The sequence below is a fragment of the Nipponia nippon genome, unplaced genomic scaffold, assembly GCF_047370975.1.
Source record: "Nipponia nippon isolate SJK-2023a ecotype South Korea unplaced genomic scaffold, ASM4737097v1 scaffold_3, whole genome shotgun sequence".
Classification (NCBI taxonomy): Eukaryota; Metazoa; Chordata; class Aves; order Pelecaniformes; family Threskiornithidae; genus Nipponia; species Nipponia nippon.
This window is the reverse complement of record NW_028262347.1, coordinates 64,788,611-64,814,044: the sequence shown is the minus strand read 5'-3', so window position 1 is coordinate 64,814,044 and position 25,434 is coordinate 64,788,611. Positions and strand designations below refer to the sequence as shown.

Genomic DNA, 25,434 nt, shown 5'->3' with positions numbered 1-25,434 from the left:
TGGTAGTCTGACAATGCTCAGAGAGAGAAGCACAAACAAGATCATCATTCTGTAGGGGAAAGAGCTGCAAATACTATAAATTTTGAGATTTTATTTGAGATAAATCAGAGAGAGAGGAGATACAAAATCCCACCAGCTTTGAAGGCAGGAAATTGTCACCTCTGATGTTTTTCTCTTCCTGTTCACATCACACTGTGCTGCAGTGGGAATTTCACCACCTCTCCATGTAGAATGAAACACCTTTCAGCTGTGCAATTTTATTACTAACAATACTAATAATTCTCAGTCTTTCTGACGATAGAACAAAGTTAAAGCAAAATAAACGCCAGTCCCACAGTAACTGAGAATCCTGGACCCGGAACGTTCTTCACACGCTATTGCAGGCCTCTCAGAAGGAGCAGCCAAGGCAGTCAATTCCTCCAGCTCCTCCTGATGGCAAACGGTAGGCATAGCACCCGAACAAGGTACGGGGATGAGAATGTTGATGTCATCATAGAGTCGTCATATGTCAAATGCCGTAATAATGAAGACCTAAGCACATGACCAAAACAGGGTTTGGTAAAATGCAACACCTGATTTGATCAAATGCTGTGATCAGTGGAGGGGCAGACACAAATGTGCAGGCGGCCTTCTCCGGGTCTGGGACAGGGAAACTTCAAGCTGAGCACCAGTTGAGGCCAATGGCTCTGGTTTAAACTTACTGTCTAATTGACTTAGCTAAGGAAAAACTGAAAATTACACCTATAGAACACAGGAGGGATGTTAACAGTGAGAGGTGATTAGGCTCCCAGGCCCCGCAAGGCAGAAGAGAGATTGTTAAGACAGCCAAGGATATAAGTTTGAAAATGGCTGAAGATGCAAAGGGTGACTTCCATTTTTATACTCATCAGCTCAAGAATTAATACAGCTGCCTGGGTTACCTTTTCTCTTAAGAAAGAGCAAAAAAGAAAGAAATCCAAACGATGATGAACAGAGAAAAAGCACACAGGAAAACAAAACAAAATGCACACAGATACCCTATAGGTATCAAACGTTTTATTTATTTTTTAAAGAAACTACAGCAATATACACGATTACAGAATTATGAAGCACTGTAAAACAAAAGGAATGAAATGGCCTGGGTCCAAGCACTAACGACCTCACACCTTTTCTTTCGTACCACCATCACTCAGAAAAATCACATTATCTGAAAAGAAATAAAGAAAATTTAATCTTCAGGATTGTTTTGCCCTGTTGCAAGCCTGCACACCCACAACGACAACCTGTTTGTGTTAAAATAACCTGCAAAGATGTGCATTTTGGAACAGAATAGTTCATAAAATAAAAGTGTCCGATACAGGGTTCTTGCTCTATCTCCCCAGAAAGCTGACCATATATACTATGAAACAAGCGTGCTAAACCTGATGATCACAGTCAAAGGTACCAGAAACATTTTAAAATAATGGTTTAATTATTTGACTATGATCTCTATCAGTTACAGCTTATTTCCTTTTTATTTTGTCATTTTCAGTATGCACTGCTATGTCATCAGTCTATGGGACTATAGGAAGCTCATATTTCATCAAGCCTCAGTAATTTCTAAAGCATCTTGAGAACGGGGATATTGAACACGACAAAGAAACCATTAGGATAAATACTAATTAAAAAAAGGGACTTGCTTCTCCCTTCCAGCTATTTATACACAGCAACCTACAGCACTGCTAGCTGAACTGTTCCATGTGAAAGTCCCATTTAAATTTCAATTGTTTTAAAGAGGCTGCACAGCAGAAACATCCAGAATTGTGGTGGGTTTTTTTTCCTTCTCTTCTGGCCCAGTTTTTTTCGATATACTTGTGTAACAGAAATGTTTGCTCTACTACCCAATAATTTTAGCCCTCCCTCAAAAGCCACAAGATAGTGGCTCTACCCACAGTGAAGATGTAGGACGCTCATGCTATTTAAAGGCTCAAGGAAAAAGTTGAGTTTCCCAGTTCTCTTCTTCATTGTGTCTACCCAAGGGACAAGACTACTCCCTAGCTGTTCTGTGCTCTTCTCACCACTACTGGCTACCAGACTGAGGTCCATCTAAATCCTCCATCAACTTATCCCCACCTAAAACGTCTTTCACAAACAGAGGTCCTTCAAGTTGATGAAGCCTCCAGCCTTAAACAGGAAGAAAAAACTCCCTGCCAGACCGAGATAAAGCTACTAATCAAACTCTGCTTCAAAAAGGAATCTGCCTGACCTGCACTACTACATACCAGTGTTCTTAAAACAAACAGTATCTACCTGCTGCACCAACTCGTTTGTGTGAACAAACTATGCAGCAGTTTGCAACTATATGCCCTCATTTTCTGTGTCTTCACAAGCAGTGCCAGAGGACATCTAGTGGTACAGCCTATTCATTCTCTCAAAAATCCCCAAGTGTGGATTCTGAGGAAGAGGACAAACCAAGCTCTATTTCAAAGGTCCTCCACCTCCTCTCCATTTTAAAAGGGCAAGGTAGGCATTGGTATGTTGTTCCTTACCTGCTATAATTGTTGTGGCCTGCCGCCTAACATTGTTTTTATCTGTATATTCACCATAGTCTATCTTCCCTTCAACATAGAGTCGAGCACTGAAAAAATGAAGAATATGGTTGTGGTCAGAGAACTGTATGGCTGTTTTCTCCTCTCTGATTCTGAATACACAAGCATTTGCCTCACTCGTTTGTAGCACGTCTACTAGCTTATTTTATAGCACTTGTATCTTAGTATAGCTCCTGGTCACCATAATTATTACATCAATCGATTATTAAGGCATTGCATCCTCAACCACATTTGGTATTCACTTACCCCTTCTTCACATACTGATACGTAACATCCCTGAGGCCCGGTCTGAAGACAGAGATCCTGTGCCATGTCGTCTTCTGACTGATATCGCCTAAGTTACATAAAAATAATAAAGTTGGATGCCAAATCCTCTTTTTGACACAAGCCTCAGAAATTAGTTTCAACTTGTTGGTGTTCTCAAATGATGAAAAGTGATGTGAAAACGGAAGTGTACCAGCACTCAAGCTCCCACCCCATACCAGAACTCAATGCTCCACTCAGCAGTGTCCCAATGAAAGTATCATGCAGAAGCGCAGTGCAAGCCAAGAGATCAGTTTTCCTGGAAGTCAGTGCTCATACTAGAGTTTTTTTCCCCTCACACACTCCACATTGAAGAAAAGTCAGAGAAAAAGAGACATCTGTAGCTGCAGACTGATGGAAGAATCAAAGAGAACATGTATCGTTCTTTTTTCCCCCCTCTTGAAATACAAATTACAGTATGGAACCCCCTACACCTCTGGCAACTCCAGCAGTGAAAAACTGCGAACTCAACGCTCTTTCCTCTCCTCCAGAGGAAGGCTGACATGCAGATCTTTATTCAGTACATGCTGCTGGGGATCAGTAAGAAACACAGAAATGCACCAGCATCTCTGCTGACCTCAAAGGAACTTCCCCGCACCCAGGAGATTTACATGGCAGCCTGAAGACAAAGCGTGGTGCTACTGAATATGCAAACATGACCTCAGAACTCGGCAGAAGCACGTTGCTCATTGCAGACTCACCTCCCTGGGTTACCTCACTTTCTCCTGTTCGCCACATCTCGTTGGTTGCAAGAGAAAATATGGTAACGGGATTTTTTCCATCCACTTGCCTCATGATAGGGTCCTGTCCAACCCGACCAAGTAACTGAACACGATTCATGGCTGAAATGCGAAAGAGCAAATACATATACAGGTGAATTATGATTCTTCTAATCATGGCAAGTTCTAAGTCGTCAGCTTCTGTCAAGGGCCAGAACAATGACTTTCTGCACCTCCTAACCATTTTTCAAGCTCTTGTGACTTCTGGCTTATTCAGGACCTGCAGATGGTTGACTGTGCCTGTACTATCGCCATCACTGCTGAATAAGCTCATTTAGAAAGCTAAAGGTTCTTCATTCTTTCTGTTCCTTTGTTATCTTTTTCACAGACACATCCATATGTCACTTGAGACTATTTTGCGTTTACTTATCTTGACTTTCTTTTTTTTTCATGATGATAAAACCATAGCATTGCATTGCTTTGTCCTTAAAACAATACCTTTAAAACAACAAAGTTGCATTATTACACCCCATCCTCTGAATTAGAGGGTCACTAGTTTTTACACAGGTACCAGGACTGGGTGGACACAATTTATTCCTTCTCCTTGTTGAAGGACAACTGGAGGAGGTCGGGAGAGCAACGCTCTTGCACAACGGGCACGTGAACTGAATGGTAAAGTCTGAAGCGTACAGCTGGAGCAAATCATGCTGGGGCAGCAGCAGCACCCAAACAAGTCCCCCAGGCACACAGGAGTCTGAGAAACAAGCACGAGACACCTAAATGCAGGTATTAGAAAACATGACAACAGCATACAAGATTCACTGCCGTTGATAAGGCAGGACTACCTGCCTTTTACAGCTTGTACTTCAAGTCAGGGCTTTTTTCTTTTCCCCCTTAAGGGCTGCTTGACTTGACAAAGACCAGATAGAAAGCTACTTAAGAGTCTGTCTCTTTGAAACGACACATTCTTAGTTACTGCATTCAGGAGCTCCCATTCCTAACTGCTCCTCTCCTGGCATATTTCAGCCATTCTAAAACCACGATAAAAACCACAAAGAGTAACAGCTACGTTTCATCTCCGGAGCTACTTACATCTTTCAAGTACCAATGAGCCAACTGTATCAGACTCATGTCTTACAAACTGGCGAAGCACCTGAAGGAACAGATAGACATTAGTTTCCAAGACACAAAGTATGAACAGTATTCACATACTTTTACACCTCGTTTTCCGAACACTTACAGGTTTTGCAGGTACGTTCTTTTCTGGTGACTTATGGGGGGACTGAGGGAAAAAATCCATTCAGCTAAATGAAGCCAATAGGATTATTCAAAGAATATTTGGTTAAACTGAGGTTAAAAAGCTGCCTAGGAAAAAGAACACCCCAAAGGTACATCTCCAGCAATTATTTTTGTGACATGCAGTAACTACTGTTTTTCTACAATACATAATGGGGGAAGGGGGTGGGTTTGAAGTGGAAGGGTTGTTTAAGTTGGTTGGGCTTCGGTTTTTGGAAACAAACACCGTTTTGATAGTTTCATCAACTTTCTGCTTCGCTTCAGAGGTTAACAAGGCATGCCCAAAATGTACATCTATCCACCGCCATAAGCAGTATGATGCACTGATAACCCCTCGTTCTCAAGCAAACAGCAAATCAAGACCGCAAAAACCTGATTGCTGCAGCTAAACACAAGTGCGAAAAAGAGAAGGAAGTGACTTGGTGCCGGCAAATATCACGTTCTAGAAGAAAGGAGAAAAGCAAAGCCCAGGAACACCTCTGCAAGAGGCCCACACGCAGGAACTGGAAGAAAAGCTCATCTCCTACAACAAGTGGTCACAAAGCTTAAAGGAAGGCGAGACTGACAAGTCCTGCGTTGACCAGAGGAGCTAAACCAGAGGAAACGCAACTTGCAAAACAAAAGTGCTTCGGTGTGTCTGTATGGTTCATTGACGTACGTGCAAATCACCTAAGACTCGTTCCATGCATAAGCCGGACCTTTTAATACGTCATTTTTCCAGTGCTGCGGGGAAGGCAAAGCCGCTCGCGGGCAGGGCAGGGCAGGACGGCCCGGCCTGGCCCAGCAGCTGAGCGCTCCTCCCGCCCTCGCAGCCCCCGCTGCAGAGGCCAGCGGCCTCGGGACCCGCCCCCGGCTACCCCCGCACCTCGCAACGCTGCAACCGGCGTCGGCAGCGAAACGCAGCTTCCGTGAGGAGCACGTTACCGCCAGCCCCGCGGCGGCAGCTGCGCCGCCTCGCCACCACCGCCTCCCCGCGGCGGGAGGGGTTTTAGCCCCGCCCGGCCCCCCCCCCCCCCCCCCCCGCGACTGCCCCCGGGGACACAAAGCCAGGGCCAAACTCCCGCCGGGGCCGCGGCCTGGCCCCAGGGCCGCTCCCTCAGGCATCCGTCACCCACGCCCCCGGCCCTACCTGCCACGCCGGTCGCCGCAACATGCTGCCGCCGCGCCTGCGGAGGGAAAAGCAGGGCTGAAGCAGCGCCGGAGGGAGCCCCGTCCCGCCGCCAACAGCCCCGGTCCCCGGCCTCCCGCCCGACCCCCCCGCCCTCTGCACCTCTCCCGCCGCGGCCCCGCAGACGGCCGGAAACGGAAGGGAAGCGATGGGTCCTGCGCAAAGAGGGGCCGGGCGGAAACGCGACCCTCGCCCCCGCCGGCGGTGCTGCAGGGGCCCGCGGGGGAAGAGGCGCCCGGGGGGCGGTAGAGGGCAGCGCACCGCGGCCGGGCCGGGGCGGAGGGGGCCTCCCGCCGCCGGGCAGGGCCGGCGCCTGCCCCTGGCCGCCTGCGGGAGGTTGAGAGCTCCCGGCTGGCGGGGAAGGAGGCCCAAAGGAATAAAAAGAAAAGTCACCCCGTCATAGGTAAAAGGATTAAAATCTTTATTTGCACGTTTCGCTTCTGAAAGGGTAGGATCTCGCAGTTTAAAAGCCAGCACTTGAAAACAAACTTCAGTAAAACCTGAAAACAGCCAAGTTACCAACTTCACACTCTCCCCGTTAACAGTACACCGTTCGTGTCCAGCTGCCACAGCTAGACGTACAGCCGACGGATTCAGAAAGTTACATTAAGCAGGGGGTGAGATTTAATATTAAATATATACATGCTTTACATGGGCAACTCTGAAAGGCTGACAAGGCCTAGAAAGCCCTTTCCGATTTCCCTCATCTCCGCTGAAAGGCTGCAGTTTGCAGGCGGGTGGTTGCACCACGTGTAAGATGCTGGGAGGCAAACAGGTCCACAGACCCAGCTCCCAGCACGCGACAGTCCTTTCCCCCACTTGAAGCAAGGAGTCCTTACCAGTCGGCATAAAACAAGTCAGGCATCAGGGACCGGTCTGCGAAAGCATAACCACATCAGCTACATCATATTGTGCCTGTCACTGAAAGCTAAGGGAGGGGAAGTTTGCCTTCAACTGTCACAAGTAAGGCCCCCTTACCAAAAAGTGTTTCCTTTTACTCTTTGTGCCCCTCTGTGAAATACCACTCCATTGCATCACAAGTCCACCAGGACCGCTATGTAACCAGTCTGTCTCCTGATGTGTAGTTACAACTGCCTACCACAGTCTCCACCTCCTCACTTCTAGGACCCAGCCATGTACAGCCACTATTACCCCTGTAAAGAGATGCAGGAGGCCAGACTGTTAAGGCCGCAAAAACCATCATCAATAACAGGGCCCAACTAAACAAAGAGGGAAGCGAGCAGAGGAAATGCCATCCTTTCCCTTGTACAGCAAAGCTATTCTTAGTCTAGAAGACGACCAGTTATACAAGAAATTAAACAGGTAAAAGACCGAGGACAACCTTAAATCCCATGATCTGACTCTTGCAAGCTAGTCATTCTTCCCTCAGCCAACATCTCACCATAACTAACGAGGGAACCAAAAACTACAGAGGGAGAACAAATATGGGGCATCGGTCTGTGCAGACCCTCTGCTTTCACAGGGCCATTCAGCAGCCAGAGCTTTTTGGACAACGCAGAAATTCAGTAACCCAAAGTAAAGCTAAATGAGCGACAGCTCTTCCCTCCCACCAGGCGCTTGCTGTTCTGCTTAGAGGAGGTTTCAGACTCTTGCAACTTGGCACTTCCTAAGGGCTGGTCCTTCATGAGGGTCTGGGCAAGGCGAGCTGCTTTAAGTTCCCTGCAGGGGGGAGACGAAAGGAAGAGGAGAGGAAGAAAACCACATCATGCATGAATCCCCAGCAGCTGCAGAAGAAAGCTGTGAACAGTCTTGCTCAAGAGGGTTACTGCAGTACTCCAGCATTGCTGGACTTTTGACCCCAGAGGGTGACATGAAGATTACTGTAGGTTTCACTAGAATTACTACTTCAGAACAGATCAGCTTTGAAGGTTTACCAAAAGAAAACTATGCATCAGGCCAGCAACACACACCAAGACTGGCACCAGTATGAAGAGTCCTTAGCTCAGTTTTTCTCCCGTTGTTTCAGATATTTGTGAATGGTGGAACTTCAATCAGTGTAATCTTGTGCAGCACAAATACCTAATAAAGGCACATGCTGCTTTTCTGTTGCCTTTTTTCCCCCGGATGCTTGCTGTTCTCCCAGAGCATATGCTCTTCTGTCTACATGGAAAACCTATTCCTCAGCTGACTATTCCTCAGTTGACTATTGCACTAGGAGGGGTGGTGGGGCAGTTCCTGGATCCCAGCACCTCAAAACGTTACTACCGATAGCAGTGAGAGGGAGCAAGGAGAAAGAGGATGTCTGCCACCACCTGATATTTCTCTTCCTTCTGTGCTAGGCCACTGTCTCAGTGCAGTATCAATTCCTCATCTACCCACTGGCTGCATATTGCACCAGTATTTTCCATTGCCAGTGGTTGCACTAAGCGTGCAAGTTCACTGCTCTAATTTAGCCAGCTCCTCAAAGCTGGGAGTGAACCACAGCTACTTGGGCACTACAAGTCCCTGCTACAGCCCCATCACCCTCCCCAGCTCTAGGCACAGGAGCTGACTGGGTATTTCTGCACGTTGGGTCTCCCAACACTACCACCCTACATTCAAGCCTGGTGACCAGCACTTGCTGTGCCCATGTCTTCTCCCCTTCATGCCCAAGCCAGCCCTACCTTTCCAGCATGGCAGTCTTGCACTTCTCCACATTTAGCTGCTCCTGGAGCTGCACAGCATTTCCACGTGAAGGACGGAGAACTGGATGTTTAGTAAGAGCTGTGGCAGAAGGTCTTTCCACTGGGTCAGGATGGATCATGAGCTAGAAGGCAAAGGAGTTCAGGGTTTAACACTGCCTCCATCACATGTCAACTGGGAAAACCTCTATCCTGTCAAGACTACTGCCTCACCTTGAGGAGTTCAAGAAAGCAATGAGGAAGCTTCTGGGGGATCGGTGGGATATTGCCTTTGCGGATGTGGTGCCACATGGCTCCGTTGTGAGGCAGTGGTGCTGTGCCGGCCGCTAGAGCTACTGTGAGTGCCAGGGCAAAGATGTCTGCCTTTGGCAAATAGCAGTACTGCTGCAGAGAGAAGATAAACAGTTATAGAACGGGAACATCTTGCTATACAGAGCAAAGGTGCATTGGCATACCAGCTCAAAAAGAAACAGCCAAACAAGTATATGTATGACACTGCCTTCACCATCCCAGTTAGCTGTTTTCTCCTCTTTAGGATAGAAACATTGATAGCAAGTAATATTGGTAGCTAATAGCACATTAGCTTTCACCCAGTCATGAGGAGCTTGCAGCCCACATTAGAATCACCACAGGAAATTCAGAGGACGGCCTAACAGATGTGTGCCTCCAGCCTTTACCACAAGGCAATAAGCTAGCCATGCCCAACTAAAACTAAAGCCTGCATGTGATACCTTGATCTAACAGTTCCTAAATCCACTTGCAGCCCAAAAAAGATACTGTCACTTAAATACCCGAGTTGATGAACATATCCAAGCTGGTTGTTACATACTGATTCCCTCTTTGTTCACTGGCGAGAGTGGCAAAACTGCAGCCAGTTTAAGAGGTGCGTTGTACCTCCTCCACCTCTCCACACTACTTGATCAGTGGTTTTGTACCAGGCATTTGTCTGGGTGCATTATTCCTCAGTAGCCACATCCAGCAGTTTAATCTCAGCTGGGTGTGTAACATGAAATGTCTCCAAACTGATAAAGGTTTTGTCCCATTCATCCCTCGCAGGCAGAATAGTTGCAATAATCTAAAGTTACCTATGAAGTACATTAACTATGTACATGACCCACGCCTATACTATTCTTAGTTAAGTGTTAATTTTGGTGATTCCACAGCCAGACCCGACACAAGGAAAAGGAGATAAGGCAAGGAATATGCCAGACTAATGATTGCACTGCAGTGGATCTCCCCACTTGCTCACCACCCTGTTGTCCCCACCACCCCGCTAGCAGCTGTACCTCTTGCAAAATCTCATTGGCCAAAAACCGTCTGTCTCCTTCCTCCACCTGGGGGTTTGTTACTGATGTCACATGGCCAAGGTCACCTGAGACAAAGAACAAGCAACTAATGGAGCAAACTGATGTAGATCTCCTCCATCAATAAAAGCCTGCATTTTGTAGGCACCAATGGAGCAATCAGGAAATACTGATTAAGAGGCCAAGCCTGTTCCCTACTCAGGAATCTGGGCTTGGAAACAAGCACATGAGTTTTCTAGGACTTGCCTCCTTAAAGAAATTAATTCTGGTAAGTAGCAGAGGCATTTGCGAATTCTGGTAATAGCAGAGGCATTCGCGACTATGCTAACCATTTTGTATGCAAGTCTCTTCAGCCAGCAGGACAGAACAATATCAAGAAGTAATGAGCAGCCCTAATCTTAAGCCAGTTGTAAAGTGGGCTAAAACCTACCAATCTTATATATCACACCAGAAGAGAATTCATCTTCACTGTCACTCTCGTCCTGCCCAGCAGGGCTCGCAACTTCCAGCTTGTGACAGATGAAGATATTGCCTGCAAGACAGTGAAGTTTAGCAATAGTGTGGTATCAGTAGCCAGACTGCAGCAGCCTGACAACTTTGTAAAAATCCCACTTGTCAAGTTAGTTAAGCTTTGCAGCCAGAGAAATTACGCACATGCTTCCCACCTGTTAAGTCTGCTTTCTGCCCTAGCTTACATATTCAGCAATACAGCTGACAGAAGGCAGTTGTATCTTGTGCATAAAATATCCTGGTGTAATCAACTTTTCTGCCCCTCCCTCTGACCCCCAAGCTAGAAGCATGATTTCAGCAGGAAAAAAGGAGCTCAACTCTATGGATGTAACTCTGTGACTGTGGGGGGGAGCATTGCCCTGGAGGTGCCCATCCTCAGCTGCAGAGAGAAAAGATTGTTACTATTTCTGGCAGGAATTCGATCCCTCAGGGTCGGTACAATAAATATTCACATCTCACTCCAGCTCTCACGTACAAAGGTCAAGTGTTGTGCAACAAGACGGCAGCAAATCAGGAAGTCCCCATCTTCATTAGTAGCCTTACTTGCTCCACCAGTAGGAAAGTGATTCCCATGAGCCAGGATTATAAAGAGCATGGGACATAAGTAAAATGCTGCCAACTATCAGAGAAGCCTCAGTTTTAGAGCAGCAGTAGTGGCAAGATTAAAAAAATCAACAAGAGAGTCACCTTTTAGGGCAAGATCCTCTTTCCTTTCAAGCACTGTAATAGGTCCAGTCAGAAGCACCAGTTACAGATCCTACCCCTGGAGGGTCACTTGGAGGACCCTCCGCAAAGGAGGAGAGCGCTATACTTACTAGGTTTGATATCCAGGTGCACAAGGCCAGAGTTATGGATGTATTTTAGCCCCATGGAGACTTGTAACAATATTTCTTTCAGCTCTGCTTCTGGGAAATACTGGCCAAGCTTCGCATTTTCCAGCAGCACATCTTGGAGACTCCCGCCTAGGTGAAAACAGTCAGCCTGAGACCTGACAAAGATTTTATGGAGCAGCATGTTTGAAATAGCTTAGTAGAAACTATTGCCCAGAGCACTTGCAGGCTTGCTAGTGACAACCCCGACCAGACCAGCTCTATACGCTCTAGTGATCAAACTTGGACATCACCATTTGGCTTCAGCCTTTCCATTGCCTCAGAGCACCCTGCCTCCTGCTTGCCAAGGACTGAGCAACACTTCTACCTACAGCACCAGAAGGGCTGACCTGGTAATGATGCTGATGCTGCTCCAAGCGAACAGTGGAAAAGTTAATTACTTTTGCCATGCTTACAGGCAGAAAGCAGGTATATGAATGGTGGAGCAAGGACATTAAGCTCCCACTAGCAGATTTTTGATTGAAGAATGTAACATTTGACACAAGCAGAGTTTTGTGGGTCTCCATTAAGGCACTCTGGCTGTTTCAGGACTAGCAAATACTGTGGTCTCTCTCCCCATCAGCCTGCTTTTCACCACTTCTCCTTTAGTCTCAGATGTTCATCCACTAGAACACAAGAAATGCATCAATGCTGCAGCAACAATCACCATGTTTCACGGCTACCTTCACCAGATTTGAAGTCATTACTCCAAACAGCTATCACCACTCATCACTGAGCCCCAAGACTGCAGGAGCAGTTGAAAGGAGAGCTACATATTTGCCTTCAGCTCCTCTGGTAGCCAGAGGTGTCTTTTCCAATGTCTCCCAAACAGTGGTATGGCCAAGGGCAAACCTAAGTAAGAGTGTACCACCCTGCCTACAGCACCCCATTTACAGTTTACCTCATTATTTAGCTCTGTTCCTCTGCAGCTGTTGAGCCCTTTCTTCTAGCCAAGGTGCCTTCATCTCAACCAGGTAGCCACTCTTCAAATCATTACTCCCTTCATGAGGAAGGATTTGTTTCCAAGATACATGGCACTCAAGTTAGCTGCTCTTGAGTCACTCATATCAGGTTTTACCTGGGCAGTCCCAGATGCAGCTCTAAGCATTGCCATGGGGAATACTTTCTCTGTGTTGGCTAGCCTGGGAAACTGTTTAAAAATCCCACAAATTAGAGGGTATTCACTACTTGTAAGACATTGGCACCAGAGCTTTGCCTAAGTATTATGAGCCCTTACTGGATTCTCCACGGAACTGTAGCCCCAGTGCAGTTTGCTTTGTTGTAAGCCAAAACGTCCCGTACTTAAAGATTCTTACCAAAAGAAGGTAACTGCACCCATCCTGAGATCTCAGCCTTTAGCAATGTCACAGCTCTTACCATTGCAGTGTTCATTTTGGATAATCATGTGATCGTCCTCTGCCCACGCCGAGTAGTAGCGCACAACATGGGGGTGGTGTCCAAGGACAGCGTGAGCATAAACCTCGCGCAGTGCCAGCTGCCTAGAGAAGCACACACAGAAAAAGCAGTGGTGACAGGGTGCCAGGGTCCTGCTTGGGACCATGAGAGGAGCCCTGGTTTTCAGCCTGGCTTGAGAAAGGGGAAGCAGAGGTGTTTAGGACTTTCTCTTGGCTATTGGCAGGTAGACTGGCTCTCACAGCTGCTGAAGCAAAACCTGCCCCTGCTCAAAAGCACTGAGCAGCTGTCAGAAAAAAAAAAAAAAAAAATCACTGAGCAAGTCTTGTGTTGAAGAGGCAAAGGCAGCTTCAAAGACTTTGCTTTAGCATGCAGGACAACACCATATGGTCAATACAGATGTGAGCAGATCTGGCCATACAGCAGGGCAGGGACATACCACAAATGAACTATTTGACAGTTGTTATTTTAAAGAGACTCTCTGCACAGACCCGAGTTGTTCAGGTAAGCTGTCATCTCACTTTACAATGCGTGTGGCTTCTTACCTTTCTCAGACATTTATACCCAATAGTCCTAAAGTGGTAACTTCCCCCACTCTCCCAACTGTTACTTGGGAGTGCAACAGCAGCCAGTTTTTCTCATGCCACCCCTCAGATACCTTTACATCCACACTCCCTCCTTCCCCATCACACCTCCCAAGAGCATGCCCATCATTTCAACTGGCAGTTTCTATCTAGCACACTCACTCATCCGAGGATCCTGCCAGAGGCCTTTTGGAGCGTTTGATGGCATAAACACATCCATCAAGGCGTTTGATGCACTTGTAGACAGAGCCAAATTCCCCCACACCAATTTTTTCTAGTTCCAGGAACTCCTTCTTGTAGCGGGAAACCATATTGCTCTCTTTCAGAGGATATCTCTGCAAGGTCACAAAAATGGCAAAGACAAGTATGAATTCAAAGACTTAGATAATGACATCTGTCATGCTTTTAGAGCTGTGCGGCACTTGCTCTCAGAGAGCACCCATGTTGCTCCCTCTCCCATTCTGGATGTTCATCCAGGCATGTGTGCAAGCGCACTGCCAGTTCTTCTTGAAATGCTACCTTTCCCTTAGGCATGTTGTGGTTTTTTTTCTGACCACCTAACAAAGGCCATCTTGGCCTGGTTTGGCCAAGGTTTTTTTTTTTCTTGTTATTGTGTTTTTTTAAATCACGACTTGCTAGCCATAGAGGTAGAAAATGCAGCCAAGGAGAATTGTAGTCTAGTTGGCTGTATGTGCCTAAATCTTTTTGGGTTACTACCATCACATCTCTCCTCTTGGTAGCCCTACCCAGTTCCTAGACCCATGGTTGATGGAGTCAGTCAGGAATGAACAGGAGGCAACAAGAAAATACTTGTCTTTTGCCCAGCTACTGCAGTCTCAATAAGGCTGTTGCCAGCCTTGGTAGGTGGAAGTCCAGTACCTCTGAATTAGCCAGACTCATTACTGAACTTGTGTTTAAGTAAGAGTTATTGCCTATTTTGAGCTCAGGAGAGAAGCTTGGTGCGTTGGCTTAATATGGCCCCAGCTATGCAAGAGCTGCTTTACTCTGGCAGCTAAGGTTGCCTGCAGCAAGGACGTTCTGAATCTGTTCAGGCTGTCATCAGGTTTGAAGCACCAGCTGTTGACTAATGGCAGATTAGCAGGTCTCAGTGTATATCTGTTTGTATTCCCAATGATTTCTCACCAGGAGCCACTTTTCCACAAAGGCCTGAAAGCCTGCAGAACAGCTGGAACATCATTATTGCTACAGTAATGGTCACTAGGGGAATAGGAGCTGCTGGTACTGCTGGTAGAGTGATGTCTACTGGCAGGGGAGATAAGAAAAGAAGAGATAAGCAGTGGAGCATGAAGTGAACAACAAGGGAGTGGACTAAGTGATTTTTCTTCATCCTCCTGCATCCCTTATGGGGCCAGTGGCTCATGTTGCACAGTGGTTTCCACAGAAACCACTGCCGTGATTGCTGTAGTATACGGCATATGACCTTACAGGGTGAGGGTAAAGAGTTGGTCCTCACAGCCAGTAAGATGTGGCCCATATGAAACAGCAGCCCTTCACAACAGATTGTATTTCATAAGGCATCTACAGTTTACAGTATCTTAAAAAGCTCAGGGAATAAAGATACCTCCTAGTACACAATTTTATATCTATATTACATACTCAATCTAACCAGCACTCGAGCAGAATAATATTTCCAGTAAGTTACAAGTTCTTTGAGGCTTTCTTCTAAGGAAAGCAATAATTGTGGTAACCCCGGTTGTTACCTGGTAGAAGATTTACTCTGCAGCTGTAGTTTTTCTGCAATACCAGTCTCCTCGGCTAGAGGGTACCATTGTTCTTCCAGTAAGCCTAATTATTTCACAATCACAATGAACAATTCTATCTACTTGCAGACGGCAAGATATTTCCTTCGAGGGGCTGCTAAGGAAAACTGAGATTTTTACCCGACCTAAACACAAGTATTCAATTCAGGCTTGGCTTGCTTTCCACGAGCCAGCTGGATGAGTAGCTTCCCCCCAGATAACACTAGGAAGAAGGAAAGCAGCTGCAGAACACACGTTCCCACAGCAGCTGCCCAGTTCTGCCAGTGCAGCTGGGGGTACGAGACCTCGCACCCTGCCCCGTGCAGCCAGGCCAACACACCCCGCCGCTGAGGTTTGCCAGCGAAGCGCAGACATTGGCAACAGCAAGAGAACTTGAGTTTGAGTTGTAAGACAGTGTTTGCTGTCCTGTAGCTACATACGCTGCAGTGGGCCTTCCCTTGGACCCCAAGGCACACAGACACCCCCCAGCTGGACATGTTCGTACTGAAGGAGGGTACAGAATTTGCTGCCTTGCTTCAGAAGTTTGCCATTGTGACTACCACAACTGAAACTCTACCCTCAGTACTTATCCACATCAGAGCCGTTCAGCTCAGTCTTTGTGTTTTTGCAGTGCAGATCCATATGTTATTTACAATATAGAAGCCATGTTCCATTCACATTTAAAGATGCTCAGTACACCAATTCATAGGAACAGCAATACACCTGCTTTTTCAAGCCGCAAAGGTACAGTCACTATTTACGCTAACTCAATAATATTGTAACACAGTTCCCCCTGAGGAACCCAAATTATATTGTATTTCCTAGAAAGACCTTCTGACCAAAAATCAATGAGTTTTAGGATTACTTGTCAAAGTTTCAGATCTGCTGTAGTACAAGTTTCCTTTAGAGATAGGAATCATTTCCGAGTTTGTTGTCTCAAACAAATGCTAACATAAAACATTCAGCTTGGAATTATTCTGTCATAGGTACTCATCCTCTGGCATGACACCATGATTTATACTCCAATAGCAGAATAAATTTCATCAAGCACCAAATCTTTACAAGCATCCTATTGGCTCTGTGGGAGGAAGTACACAGACACTTACCTTTGTAGGCAGCTCCTGTTTTATCTGGCTTCTTGAATCAGGACCCCTCCTACAACAGAAGTTTAGGAAAGTCTGGATGTATCATTTCAGTGCAGCAATCCAAATGAGATTTGAAATGAAAACATTTTTTCAAAAGAATCTCCAAACCTTGCTTCACAGTTTAATTAAAAACATTTTATAGAGTGTTAATATACAATGAGTTTCTAGTTCAGGCCTTAAAGGCTGTAGACCCAGGCTAGGAAGTCTTTATTTCCATTTAGAAAGCCTCCACATACCAACTTCAGTACCGGCCACAGGACAGAGTAGCATCATTCAGGGGCATCATTCTCCTGGCCACCTTATTACTGGTGAAGCTACATGGGAGACGACCTTGCACAACAAGCTCCCAGTGAAGGAAAGAACTGCCCCACTGTGCTCTCAAGGGGGATACCCAGCTGAGCATCTGCTACAGTTGGAGCTATGAAAGAAGCTGAACGTCATTGTAGCGCACAGGTATTTGACTAAGTTTGTGTCTTGGTTAACCCAGACCAGACACAGAACTTTTGCAGGTCAGCAGTAGCCTGCACCCATCTTAAAAGCTGTATTACATGCAAACATGCATGTCGTTTCTTCCAAGTTGTGGGTATGTGCATAACTGAATCAAGCTCCACTCTACCCATGGTCAAGAAAGAGGTACGGTTTTCTCCTACAGCCGTAGCCTTGAGGTTAGCTGTTGATCTCTCACTTACATTTCTGAACAAAAGAAATGATTGATTGTATTTGCATTACTTTCATATGTCTGCTAATGTTTGCTCTGCGCCAATGAATACTACGGAAGTGAATGATTCATTGTTAGCAAATAAATCCAGGTACTAAACATCTCCACCATTACTTATCTCCTTCAAATGGTCTCCTTCCAGCCTGTTATTTAAGAGCAGTTCACTTACAGCTCTCCTCTGGTCTTCCGCTTGCCATTAGGAAGAAAGAGCATTTGTCGATATGACTCTGGTGTAAAGGGATTAATGTTGACAAGAGAAGCTTGGGTAGAGTCATCCAAGTCAGCACCAGGAGTAAACCTCAGATGTCGGAAGCCTTTGGGTGGCACCTTTGCCCCAGATGAAGGAAAAGCTGTCTTTGATAACAGGCTCTGTATTGAGGGAAAAAAAGTGGCAGATAAGCCAGCAAAATGTTTATGTTGCTGCTATCTCAGAATAAAATCTCTGCTCTCCTGCAAATCAAGGAGAACTCCGCTCCCTTCCTCAGAATACCCAGATCATTAAAACCCTGCATTCCTAATTTAGTCCTGACAGTTTTCTTTTCCTTCCACAAAGTGTTACGTTCTTTGCTAAGCCCTTTCAGACTCTATTCCCTGCTCACTTGGGTGAGGCCTGCAGAGCCATTTTGGCAAGCACAGTCCTCAAGAGGAGCCAGCCGCTCATCTTTCACACCGACAGAGACACCGAAATTGCATCATATGTTGCATTAACATGGAAGACCCAGGTCTGCCAAGCATGGACTGTTGCATCAGTTTGGTCAGGACAGGTTTGTCAGGAGATGAGATAGAACATCACCCAAGTTTCCTTTTGGTTCCCCAGCAACAAGCAGCATTAGCATAGGGGAAGTTGGTAGAAATATTTTTATATGGCTACTGGCAAAGTGATCAGAAAACAGTTCTCCTTGAGAAGAAAAAACAGTTTCAGAAACCTAAGTTCAGAAAGAACCTCTTCTATAGTTCAGCTTCCCACAGAAGACAGGCCATTGGGTTTCACCTACTAGTCCAAAACCTTGGGCTGAGTAAAGCATAACTTCAGAGAAGCACCCAGTCTTGATCTGAAGACAGAAAAAAAAAAAAAAAATCTTACTTTCCATGATTTGACCCCTTTGGTAACCATCAGCTTTTTGAAATATGTTTGGTTTTGGCTTGTTTCGGCTTCAAGAGAGTGATGTAAGGTCTAAAGGGATTTTTAACATATTTCTTTCTTCTAGTTAAAAGCCCTTCAAGAACCCAGAACTCTCCCTGTCATGAAGATCAAGATACTTCTATATCTTTTTGATCCAACAGTGGTCTCGCTCTTGTGAGTGGGGATGTAGCTCCAGGATCATATCTAGAGTTCCTCCCTTCTCTCATTGAAAGTTTCTGAAGATAGAAAAACCTAGAGCTGCATGCAGTATCCTGCATTTACCTAATTGATGCGGCAGTCATGGGTATAGCTACTTCTGGGACATCCCTTTCTTTCTATACCATACTTGGAAGTTCAGCTACTGGTTTACTATGACCCTGAAAGTGCTTCTTGATCACTTTCTCAAGCTCTGGTCTGCATCTCCTTGCTCCTGGATGGAAAAGTTCTGCATATGGATGTATTAAAATCAGTATATGTCCAAGCCCAATTTACTCAGCAGCCTAGGAGCTCTGTAGAATTGTGGCTATGTGCTAGTCTAGCCTCAAGTCAAGAAAGGGATCTAAAATACCATTGCAGCCTGCTGTTGTATGCATGCAATTCCCATCTGCTCTACTAGGGCTCTATTTTGTAATCAGGCAGACTTGTCTCCTGTAACATCATCTGAGAGTAGCTGCTGCCATACAGTGTAAGGCAGCTACCATAACTAGCTCTAGCAATCTGTTCCAGGATTGGGTAAGTCTACAAAATACAATCATCTGACTCCTCTGCCATGCATCCTAGCTGAGGCTCCAGTGCTCATCTGTCTGCAATTAGATGTGGCTCTGCTGCCTTACCCTTTCTCTCACCTTGAAATGTTCCAAGATCAATGCTCCCAGCCTCGTTTGTAAGCAGATTTAGGCCCTTTGGAGCCCACCTTTTGCAGCATGCTTGGAAACCAAGACCTTTCTCCCAGAAGATAGCAAAGGAAAATAAATTGTTGATTTAGTTCAATTGCTGCTCATGGGCTACAAGGTGACAAACCATGGGCAGCATGCCTTGAAGCATCCAGCCAACACAAGAGCACACATTGAAAGCACCCAGCACTACCAGTAGCCCATCTGGTCTGGAAGAGATTCTAGACCTCTTGCCTGTTTTCAGATGAGATTCAGGGAGATTTCCTATAAAAGGTCATTGCAGGAAATTCTTGGAGCGATGCCATTTAGAGCCTCTTTCCCCTAGAGAGCAGCAGGCCATTCCTCAGTAAATATGGCCACACAGCTGGATCATCCACAGGATCATCCTTCTCTCCACATAATCAAGTTTCTGGAGGGGAACAGAAGTCAAATCCTAGCTCAGAAGTACTAAAAGGACTGATCTTCTGTGTATTGCTTAAGCAAAGGAGCAGCCAGTCTATCAGTAGAGCAGGAATATTGAGAGAGGACGGAAAGAGCTACATTTCATTGCAAGTTTTGAATGCTAGAAGTCAGTGCACACAACAGAAGTTATCTAGGAACAGAGAAGCTGACGTCAAGTCTCCACTTGTGCTTACAGAAGACAAAAAGCAGTTGTATTACATTCTATACGATAAGTTTCACAGCAAATAGGGGCTGGGATTATTCCCCCAAGAAACTAGCTCAGCAGATAAGTTACCTTTTAGGACAGTGACATAGAGGAAGACAGGCTAACCTTACTCCACAAGCACACATTGATTTGTTAACCTTCCACAGGGTATTTGCTACCCTGAGAACAAGGACCTGCTTTCCCCAAATTCACTGAGCAGCTCAGTTTCACACAAGAAAATAATCAGCATCACTGGACAACAAGCTGGTTGGAGGCAATCCCAGCTTGCCAGACAAAGTACACCCCAGCCACAACATCATTTCCAACTTTCTCTTTCAAGAGAAGACCCACTTGCATCCAAAAATGTGTTGAACAGAGAAGTCAGGGCAGCTGCCTGTCATTCCCCTGGAATGACAAGCTGCTTGAAGAGAGATGCATTTATCCCTCTGGGAGCACAGTGCACACTTCCTACAGAGATGCTACCCTAAGCAGAGTGTGAGGGGCACATGGGCAGCCAAGGCACATGGTTGCTTGTTTTTTTAAGTCAGGCTGGCCCAACATCAACTAATTGATTTTAACAACAGCTTGGAAAGAGTCAAGACATCTGCTCCCACACACAGGTTTCTATTCACACCCACAGAATAACCCTCCCATAGCTAAGGAGCTCATGGTCCAGGTTTGTAAGGGAAGAGTAGATCCTAACAACAGCAACATCCAAAAAATTCTTTCCACAGAGCTAACAACAAATCCCCTCGCCACCCACGCAGTGATGCCCCAGCGACACCGCAGACCTTGCCTGCTCAGACAGAGTTGATACATGCCATTACCTTGGGAGTGTGTGGGGTGTCACACAGCTGCAGCTTTTTCCAGGTGATGTGCAGTGGTGTCTCAGCATTACCCCGGCTCTTGCTCACAGCTGGGGAAGGCTTCAGGGTGGGGCTCACCCAGGCTTTCGTCCTGCTCAGGAAAATATCACTAAGCTTTCTCTGAGGGGTTGCTGGCAGAGGACTGCTCCCTTGCCACTTCTGGAACTCGCAACTCCTGGGAGGGCTCGAGCTCAGGGCATCCTCCTCGTGTATGCTTCTGTCTTCACTCTCTTCACCACAACTGGAAAAATCCAGTCGCTGAACGAGTTCATCACTGTTGTCCCAGTCATCCATGTCACCATATGAAACAGAACAGGTAGAGCTGATACTGGCCTGGTTTGTTAGAGGGAGAAGGGCAGAGGAAGATAGCATTATTTACACAGGCAGACGAACCACCCTCTTCCTTGTCTTATTAAAGGCATTAGTTGTACTCACCACATGCACTCCCCCACCCCAATCCCACATACACAGAAGCCTGGATCACTCATAGATGTCACTTGATGGCATTGGTTAAGGACAAGTACCCCAGAATTAGCAAATACAAATCCATTCAGTTACTACTTATGTAACAACAACAGATTCTGCTTTTCATCTTGTTGGTGCAAGTCAGATACAACTCAGAAGTCACTGTCTTTCCCAGTAAGCCTCCAAGGCAACTTCTCCACCCATTAGTGCTTCATCCACTGCTCTCATCACACATAGAAACAGAGCTATCAAATCCTAAAGAACAACACACACCAGCCCTCCTCTCATCCTTTTCTACCTTAAATTTCTCAACCAGAGAAAAAGAACCCATGCTACATACAGCTGCAAAAGCAGAGGACACCCCAAACAGTTACCAGATACCCCACAGGCAGCTCCTCTGCCCTGGCACATTTATAACCACCACACGCACCTGGGCCATTGCTAATGGGAAACATTTGGAGCTCGGCAGCACCTGTGCACAGTTGCCTGTGCCTAGGAAAGTTGGTGGCTGAGGGCTTTTGCTGTGGATGCGGATTTGCTGTGCCTGCAACCAGCTCTGCAGGGAGCCAGGGCTCCCTCTGAGTCATCGCCTTGCTTCTGCACGCTCTTCCCACCTCCAGCTTCCCAGGGCCTACAGGGAGGTGATGTTTGCTGGCAGCCAGTCTGCTTCATGTTAATCCCATCAGAGATGCAGTCTTTGTGAGCTTTACTTGTATAAGTGATTAATCTTGTGGTGATGGGGCCCTGTGCTTCCTTCTTGTAAGTCTGAATTTGGCTTCCTGCATTTAGATGCATATTAGTTTGGACAAGCGTTGCAGCCTGCGAGGAGAGATTAGTAGCCTAATTTATAATGTGCTAGAGTTCAGGAGAGAGTTAGGGACCATACACAAGTCTTTGTATGGGCTCCCATCTTGAGGTTGCAAGCGCATGCCCCAGGAGAGTGTCACGAATGGGAGAGGGGTGATTTATTTAAGGAATCACCGACAGAGGTATTAGCAAAAGTGGTTTTAATACGATGTTGTGAAAGTGCACCTTAACAAAGTTTGATGGCAAGGTTCATTCTATTAATTACTACATGGAAAAATCATACAAAGGGAAACTGAGTTACACTCGAGTTAGAATGATTTACGGAGAGACTGAAGATGCAGAGGGTAAGGAGGACCCTCCCGTTGAGTCACGAGTTTCAGAAAGGACCCCCTTGCTTTCTAAACTTCTTCCTCAGAGAGGAGGCTAGGTGCAGCTAGATCCAGTCCTCGTCTTAGACTTGGTCAATGGTTTATGTCTAAAGGATTATATATGCAAAGCTTATATAATGTTTCATTAGCATCAATTCAGCATGCAATCGAAATTACCAAGACAAAAGGTTATGCACAATATCGGTTGCTTACCAAAGATCTGTCGTCAGAAAAAGGTCTCTCTGCCTTGAGAAGCAGCCTTGAGAGGTGTCCTGGGGAGCGGGGGAGATCACCGCCATGCAGCCACGCTGCCTGGCAGGGACAGCTCCAAAAAAATGCTCTTAGGCTGTCATATTTATAGGATAAAGTGTTTGACTTGTAGTCAAAATACGAGAGATAGAAAAGGTATGCAGGAGACTCCTTGTACTCACAGCTTGCTTTGTTCCTTGATAAACGAGTCGCTCTGCTCCTTTGTGGGTTTTCAGAGAACAGATTGAAACTAGAGGAATTCACCGCCCATCTACAGCTCAGGCCTTTGCCTCTTCTGGAACCTGCACCAAGCCACTGCCAGTCTGGTCAAGGGGTCGAGCGCATCCATCACAGAAAGGAGGGAGAAGCTGGCTGCGTTGGTGAAGGCAGCCCCGCAGGCAGGGTGGCTCTGCCGCTCACCGGGAGCAGGTCAATGTGTCCTCTCCCTGTGCCTCTCTGTAAAACACAGGGATCTTCCTGTGCCTTTGTGAGCCTGCTTTTCGAAGAGGGACCAGAGTGAGTTTTAACTAACTGGGAATGAGGTTGTGGCAGCCTTTTTTCTCAGCATCGAGGAGAGCTGCTAGAAGGACATGCAGAAATTGGAAGTGGCCACAGCTTGGAGGAGATGGGGGTCTGTGAGAACAGACATGTGCTTCCCTGTGCGCACGTCGAGGGGAATTCCTACCAGAAAATAAAGGGATGTGTTGATTTGAGGTCACTCAGCCCTCCTAACCTGGTCTTTGAATGAAAAGCATGGCCATACGGGCCTCTGAAGTTGCCTGTTAAGACTGTGACTAGCAATTCATTCGATACAGGCCACCAAAGCTGTATTAGGAGGAGGACGTGCCAGGAACTCAGTATGGGTTTTACTGCTGCAGCTGGCCCAGAGGTTGTAGCGTTTCTTCCAGGCACAGAGCCTGTTGCTGCCGTGCAGACTCCCTTCTCCTGCCTCTGCCTGCGCCTTACCTTGAGCGAGGTCCAAAAGCCTGGGAGTGCTGGTGCTGGCTGCTTTTTGCTATGAAAAGCTGTCTCTGCAGCATCTGGCCCGTTGAGATCCTATGACAGGACCACTTTAGTACTGCTGTGATCTGACTGCATTAATCAGATGTTGGGTATTTGGAGCCTTGGACAGCAGCATTTTATTTTAAATCTGAAGAAATAATGCTTTTAGTCCCTATAACTGCATTCCAGTTAATAACCCAGCAATGAAACTCCTTCAGACCTCACTTTTCAGTCACCTCTGAAACATTTTTTTTAATTTTAGTTGTTGTTGTTCTCAGGGTCTGTAGGCAGTAGCCGTTTTTCTAAGGAGGGATATGTAAAGGAGAAAAGTTGGACTTGCTGTGTAAAGAAGGCCCGACTTGTTCATCTTGCGTCTTCTAACTAAATGCCACCACCTTTTCACTTCATATTTTTTCTGGAGGACTACTCAAAGATCTGATAATAACTTTCTTAGCCCCGAGTTGGAGGGAAATTGTGTTAATTTTCCTTTGAAGGAGAGCTTTTTCTCCTGAAAGGGTCATATTGCCTCCTGGCCTTGGTCTTTTCGGTTTTGGTGAAATAAAGTAGAAAATGTGGCCTTTGGTTTTTGCACATATTTAATAAACGGTGTGCCCTCAGCAGGCCCAGATTGCTGGCCATAGTGGTTTTAAATAGCTTTGGTACCACCAGGTCTCTCGTCCCACGAGGGCTTTTTCACCAAAAGCTGAGAGCTTGGAGGGTGATGACATCTCCTCTGTGTCAGAGCCAGCGCTGGCAGCCTCTGCTCCCCATCACTGGCTGCTCTCCCCGCTGCGTCCCCTCCCTCGTGCTGGGGCGACGCTGGGGCGACCGCACAGCAGAAGGGACCAGGAACGCCTCCGCACCCCAAATAGCCCAGGTGGGTCGCAGAGGAATTTTTATTTGGGATTCGTTTCCCCTGCCTGGATTGCTGGGGGACAGACTGACATTCGTGCCAGCACCACCGCGGGGATGAAGGAGAGGAGAGAAACGAGCTGTCACTTTAGCATCACTGACATGCAAAAAAATGTTCATCAAAATGAAGCTTGGCACTGTCTATATGGTTAAAGCGAAGCATGTGGCCAAGTATTTGCAGAATCTGGCTTTTCTTTATACAGTAACAAAATATTGTGCAGGGTTTGTTTTTTTTTTCTTTACCAGTCACCTTCCACGAAAAACTCCATCTGCTAAACACCACCTGCTGCAGTTTCTAGCTCTGCAAAGTAAACTTGTGCATGGGCTTTGTGAAACAAAATGCCTACTCGGTGTTGGAGCTGTCTGAAATTAAGCTCACAGCAAATGGACGCTAATGTTACAAAAAAAAAAAAAAAGAGAAAAAACCCAAAACCCACTCTTGAGGAAACTGGATGATGAGTTTCTTAATGGCTATTGAACACTCAGAGCTGCTCAACGGGAAAAAAGTTAGACAATGAAGGCTTTTATGACAATATCTTCCCTTTAATTGTGGCCTGCTTAATTGGGTAATCCAATTAATCAGAAAGTCCTAGGGAACCACGTTAAACCTAATGACACTTAATGACATTGGTGGTAGCATAATGAGGATGGTAATTACACAAAAGTTGGCTGCCTGTAGATGCCTTGGTCACGCTTGTGTCTCCATCTTTCAACCTCAAGCTGATTCCGCCTGTTCCTCTGCAAACTGTTTCACATCCTTCTATGGCGCGCACACACACACACATGTATATATAGAGACACACAGCAGTATATGCTGGATGAGTATCACTGACTCTTTCAGCTTTGTGGCTTGCAGCTTCCACCGCAGCAGCCTGGGGGTGCGGGAGGCTGCCCCGTTGCTGGCCCTGAGGCTGCTCTGCTCAGCTCCCGTGGCTCACCCGGGCCGGCAGCGCTCCCCCTCAGCGCTCCTGCTCAGGCGGGCAGCTGGCCCACGCTGGGGTCGCGGGCTGGGGGGGCAGAAGGCAGGCAGCCGGCTCTGCCCTCCGGGAGGAGGCGAGGCACGGGGTGGCGGGGCGCCTTGCCTCAGGGAGCCCCCAGTCCTCCC

General features: G+C 46.5%; 1 protein-coding gene across 6 annotated transcripts; it reads right to left on the bottom strand.

Annotated features, from left to right (window-relative positions):
• Positions 1 to 1,003: 1,003 nt before the first annotated feature.
• Positions 1,004 to 22,518, bottom strand: LOC104012400 (WEE2 oocyte meiosis inhibiting kinase). Of its 6 annotated transcripts, XM_087767144.1 has the most exons (16): positions 20,488 to 20,859; positions 17,168 to 17,367; positions 16,242 to 16,290; positions 13,538 to 13,710; positions 12,756 to 12,877; positions 11,325 to 11,471; positions 10,430 to 10,531; positions 9,982 to 10,067; positions 8,909 to 9,079; positions 8,678 to 8,820; positions 6,015 to 6,051; positions 4,682 to 4,742; positions 3,572 to 3,712; positions 2,814 to 2,901; positions 2,508 to 2,596; positions 1,004 to 1,186 (listed from the first exon to the last, which is right to left on the bottom strand). In XM_087767144.1, the coding sequence occupies exons 1-16, from the start codon at positions 20,818 to 20,820 to the stop codon at positions 1,140 to 1,142; spliced, it is 1,989 nt and encodes a 662-aa protein (XP_087623270.1). In that variant the 5' UTR covers positions 20,821 to 20,859; the 3' UTR covers positions 1,004 to 1,139. The 6 variants fall into 6 exon arrangements, with proteins under 6 accessions (XP_087623270.1, XP_087623269.1, XP_087623265.1 ...); XM_087767139.1 differs by lacking the exons at positions 1,004 to 1,186; positions 2,508 to 2,596; positions 2,814 to 2,901; ... (1 more) ...; positions 4,682 to 4,742; positions 6,015 to 6,051 and adding exons at positions 6,474 to 7,733; positions 17,994 to 18,050; positions 21,422 to 21,810; positions 22,380 to 22,518; XM_087767142.1 differs by lacking the exons at positions 1,004 to 1,186; positions 2,508 to 2,596; positions 2,814 to 2,901; ... (1 more) ...; positions 4,682 to 4,742; positions 6,015 to 6,051 and adding exons at positions 6,474 to 7,733; positions 21,422 to 21,810; positions 22,380 to 22,511.
• Positions 22,519 to 25,434: the final 2,916 nt, after the last annotated feature.